Genomic DNA, 5,063 nt, shown 5'->3' with positions numbered 1-5,063 from the left:
TCAAGGACCAAAAGTGTCAAAATGGTTAAAGAATGAGAAGCAAAGTTGTCAAAAAACATTCAAATTTATTATTCCTAACTTTGAAACCCAATAATAACACAGGGATCAATTCTGCCAAAAAATGATAAGTTTACTATTCATTTTCTTCGTAACTTTAATATATATATATAATAATTATGTAAAATAATATTAATTTGTAAAATATATTGTATGTTTAAAAATACAAAAATAGATGAGAGGCTATATATATATATATATATATATATATATATATATATATATATATATATATATATTAATTTGAAACAAAATGAAAAGCCTAATATAGTAATATATTAAAGATGATACTTAATATAAATTTTATCCAATAAAATCAACAGAAAAATGATGTTACAAAAATAATAAATAATAAATTAACCAAGAAAGATGCAACTTTTGGACTATGTTTTTTTTACTTAATTTTTAAAATTATTCGACATGTTTGAGATAAAACACACCAAATAAGTAAATTAAATAAAAATACATATAACCATTGTCAAACATGAATAATGAAATGACCATTTCCAAAATGAATTAATTAGACCACCATCCATATTACATTAATTAAATTAACAAGAGAAGCTACAAAATCTACAATCAATACTAACAATCTGTCCAACCACTTCACCTTTTCAGTATCCAGTTGGAAGCTCGCATTTCCCAAATTCTGCAAAATTAACAAAAAAATATTAATTCTCCAATATTAAGTAAAATAAATAAATTGTTAACGTCATAATTTTCTTATTCAAAGATTTGATATCAAAATCTTGACCACTTTTCACTTTCATAATTCTTACTGTATTTTCTTTAACTTTTTATAAGGGTGACAGGCTTCCACAACACTACAATGTAGACTTGTAACTTATACTTGAAGATTTGTACTTTGCTTATTTTAGAAACAACTTGGTAATTTTCACTTTTACAACTTTGACCCCTGAATATTCATATCATGTTATTGAGAAATTCTATAAAAACTCATATACCCATAATATAAAAGAATCTTCTTAGTGGTACTTTATGTATAAAAATAGGTACCCTCGACCATTTTGTCAGAGATGGCCACCATCAATCACCACCAGTCTAGTAATTCCAAAAAACATTCACGGTCCTCTATGTTCTTGATATTATAAAAAATTAATGTTAAATTGTTGACCATAGTGCTTTTAATCGCAATGGAAAATAAAAGGGTGAATCAATAAATGAGCAAAAATAAGGAAACTAATTTGTTTATAGTAATAAAAAAACGAAAACAAAAACAAAAACAAAAGTTCATTACCTTCTAAATTATTTTCCACCAAAAAAACAGGATCATATAACAAAATGTTTATATTATAAAATTTGGTTTTTCTTTTCTCGAAATTCATCATTGTCGTAAAATCTAATAATTTATCAAAATAATATTCAATTTTACTTATTTTATTAATTACCCTAAATAGAATCTAGTGTTATATTTTTTGTATCTACAATATTACAAATATAAAATGTAGCTATTGTTTACGGAGATAAAATAGAGTACGTACTAGGTGGCTGGGATACAGTGTGCGCGGCCCCACCAAAATAACACGAACCAGCAGCACGTCCAGTCTTTTGATAGTAGCTATTGAAAGCGTACGATGCGTGAGCCTCTAACGTGTTAGGATCGTAACACGTGGAACCTGGTTGTATCGGACGGCAATCAGCACCACCTTCTCCACAAGCGTAATCTAGGGCAGTCTGCAGCCTATCTTTTCCCACATCACTTGCTACACACCAAGTTTTTCCCGACCCGGATCCGGACCCGGACCTAGACCCGTTGTTTGGAGCTGACACCCTCACTTGACCTCCACCCATATCACCGGTGGCCGGCGACTGTTTGTCTCTGTAATCTTTCAAATCCTCCGTCGTGAAGGGTACATTGTAAACTTTTTCCCGGTTCGGGTAAAACAACCCGTAGTTCCTCTCCGACGAAGGTCCGTCTTTCTTGTTCTCGTTAAATAAAGCAAACAGGAAAACGGTGAGGTCTGCTTTAGGCCGGAGAGGTGTACCTCCGCCGGTGAGAATGCGTTTTACTAGGTTACCATTGTAAGCAGCGGCGTTCTCCATGCTAGCTCCGATCTCGTTGTCGTCACCTTTCGACGGCCACCCCGTCTCAGTTACAACCAACGGGATGTCATCGAACTTCATCGCTGACATTGCGGCAAACACGGCGTCGATTTGAGCGTCGAAGAGGCTGAAGTAACGTAAGCCGTTGCCGGTGTCAGGTACGCCGGGGTTTTCACGGAAGAGTGCGTAGTCGAGGGAGATTACGTCGGAGTTCGATTCATATGCGAAAAACGGGTAAGCATTAACCATAAGGTAAGACCCGGTTTGACGGAGAAGTTCGAACATGGGTTTGAAAACGGGTTCAATGAGTTCGGGTCTGAAAGATCCGGATGAAGAAGGGTATGAGTTCTGTAGAGCACTCAATGCCACCGGCGACGAGATTTTGATATCGGAATGCAGATTAAACTTAACAAGAGCTTCATGGAGGTTTTTCATGGCAGGTACGAGAAACCCGGTTGTGTTTTTCCGGTCGACGAACACTTCATTACCGACGGCGATGGCTTCGATTTGCGTGTGTGGGTGGTACGCAGCGACATTTCGCTCCACCCATCCGGAAGCAAACGACGGTTTACTAGCGGCGGCGCGGAGGAGCTCGTTGGGGAGGTCCACCGTGACCTTAATGCCGGATCCGGCGAGTGACTTGAGTACAGCAGGGTCAGTGTCGTAGACCTTAACTCGATTGATTCCTTGAGATTTCAGGAGCTTAACGACCTTCGAAGGCGATGGTAGATCATTAGCGATTCTACCATAGTTGACACCGATTGAACCTCCATCTGTAAATGTAAATCAAAACCCATGTAAGAAATATAAGACTGATTACCATGAAGGTGATCAGTAATGCAAATGTATGAGAGATATGAACCTGCAAATGAGAAAATGGCGAGGAGGAAGAAGAAGAGTGGTGCCATATTGCTGGGAAAACAGAGGAGACTGAAAGAGGGAAAAGTGATTTTATTTAGGGGGCGTCATGTTGGTTAGTGTTAATCGGAGCCGTTGGATTTGTGAGGCCATGCCAAAATGTGGGCCCACTTAGTTTTACCATTTCAATACTGTTACAAAAGTCACAAATATATGTATTGTCAATTTTTAATTACTTTACATCGACATAATTTCGACGAATCACCAAAATGCCAAAGTTATGCTGGAATATTAACAAATATTTACTGTTAAAAAGAGGGGATAAAAGAGTGTGAATGATAATTGATAAGTGATCACCAAACTTTCTTGAGATCTTAAGGATCCGTTTAGGGTTTACTAGTTAACCCTTTCGTCTAGTTGCCTCCGGGTGTAAGTATGGAGTGAAACGTTTCTCCACATTTGCTCATTTAGTCGGTTCACGCTATTAGGTAGCGACTCGTTTGATCAGACTGACACTGAGAGCAACCAAAAGTTCCTACAGTTTGTCATATAAGAGTCTCAAGACCAAACACAATGAGATCTTATATATGTGGGTATCATAAACTTTGATGCATAACAATTCATACACATCCAAGTGTTTTGGGAGAAAATTTGAAGTAATGTGCTAAATAATGTATGAAATGTTTAAATTTGTAAGAGAGATCAAAAGGTGGTGTATATCTAGTATATAACCCATAAAATATATGGGTGTTATTAGATGGGTTTAATTGGATTTTGGTTTATTCTATTGGGGTTCTAATATGTTTTATAACAATTCTAATTTCACCGTAACCAACTCAAATATGGTTTACTTTAATCGGTTTAGGTTGTGCGATTCTGTTTACTGGGTAAACCGAATAAGATTCCATGTGTTTTATTTTGGACAAATACGTCTTTGTAAATTTATAAACATCATATCATATTTGTTATTTAACTAAAAAAAAAGATAAAAGAAACTTGTATAAAACACAATTTAGGATTCAAAATGATTAATCTATAAAGATATTATTTTAAAATATTCAGTAAATAGTCTTTTTTGGTTATTAACCGAAACAAAGGGTGTGTTCGGCACGGATCGTTTGAGAGTATTTAAGAGCTTCTAGCTTCTAGCGTTTGACAAAACCCTCCGTTTTGAACAAAAAGTCTCGTTTGACACTACAAGTTTTCAACGTTTGGTTTAAACAAAACGTAGGGTCGGCTCTATGTAGAGTTTTTTGAAGCTAGGGCTTAGGGCCCCCCAATTCTAAGGGGCCCCATATTTTTCAAAGTCCAAAAGTTTAGTCCATTAAAAAATCCAATCCGATAACCACAAAATGAATTAAGCAGAAGAATAAATCAATGATCGTTGCACTCATGAAACTAAAACGACACTACATTCTTTTACCGATTTTGATTTCTACGACATATTTATGTCATCCGTTTCCGATCTCCTTAGTGAACGAGTCCAACACAATACACTTTCATCTTCTATTATTTTGACTTCTATCTTGATTCTCGATTCAAATCCTTGTTGGTATGTGTTTCACTTTTGTATTCTGTTACTGTTAGACTGTTTTCTTTTCTTTAATCTATTCTAGTATTCTTCTATCTAGATTCTCGATTCTCTATTAGAAGACTTCTACATGTATTATCATTTGTTGAAATGGATATGACTAAAGTCACATCTTATAACAATTTATTTATGGATCTTATGACTCAATATGGGTCTTTGCATTGATTTTCTGTTATTTTATAGCGTCCATAGTGACGGAATACTGAAACTATATGAGAATTTGATGCATATCAACTTTAGAACGTACGATTAGAACCAATTAAGGATTTCAAGTTATTCACCTAGAATAACCAGGAATCCTTACCATACTTAATGCTATACTTAATGCTAAAAATGCTACACACACACACACATATATATATATATATATATATATATATATATATATATATATATATATATATATATATAACCAAATTGACCAAAAAAACTATAAAATTAAAATATAAGTTGGAAAATATGAAAAACCTGTTGTACGAAAATTTTAGGTTTT

At 34.6% G+C, this 5,063-nt stretch overlaps 1 protein-coding gene across 1 annotated transcript; it reads right to left on the bottom strand.

Moving 5' to 3' along the window:
• Positions 1–532: 532 nt before the first annotated feature.
• LOC145124825 (glucan endo-1,3-beta-glucosidase 12-like) lies at positions 533–3,100 on the bottom strand. Its single transcript, XM_079060289.1, has 3 exons — positions 2,984–3,100; positions 1,560–2,894; positions 533–706 (listed from the first exon to the last, which is right to left on the bottom strand). Exons 1-3 carry the CDS (start codon positions 3,027–3,029, stop codon positions 672–674), a joined length of 1,416 nt encoding a protein of 471 aa, XP_078916415.1. The 5' UTR covers positions 3,030–3,100; the 3' UTR covers positions 533–671.
• Between the last annotated feature and the right edge of the window lie 1,963 nt (positions 3,101–5,063).

This window comes from Lactuca virosa, chromosome 7, assembly GCF_052849685.1.
Source record: "Lactuca virosa cultivar CGN04683 chromosome 7, Lactuca_virosa_CGN04683_v6, whole genome shotgun sequence".
NCBI lineage: Eukaryota > Viridiplantae > Streptophyta > Magnoliopsida > Asterales > Asteraceae > Lactuca > Lactuca virosa.
The sequence above is the reverse complement of the archived record's forward strand: the minus strand, read 5'-3'. Positions and strand labels throughout refer to the sequence as shown.

Bases quoted from the DNA above. Each gene is read 5' to 3' on its own strand.
- LOC145124825 (XM_079060289.1), bottom strand. From the start codon at position 3,029: ATGGCACCACTCTTCTTCTTCCTCCTCGCCATTTTCTCATTTGCAG. The intron at 2,895-2,983 runs GTTCATATCTCT...TTACATTTACAG, and splicing joins CGCCATTTTCTCATTTGCAG to ATGGAGGTTCAATCGGTGTC. The intron at 707-1,559 runs GTACGTACTCTA...TTAATTTTGCAG, and splicing joins CACTGTATCCCAGCCACCTA to AATTTGGGAAATGCGAGCTT.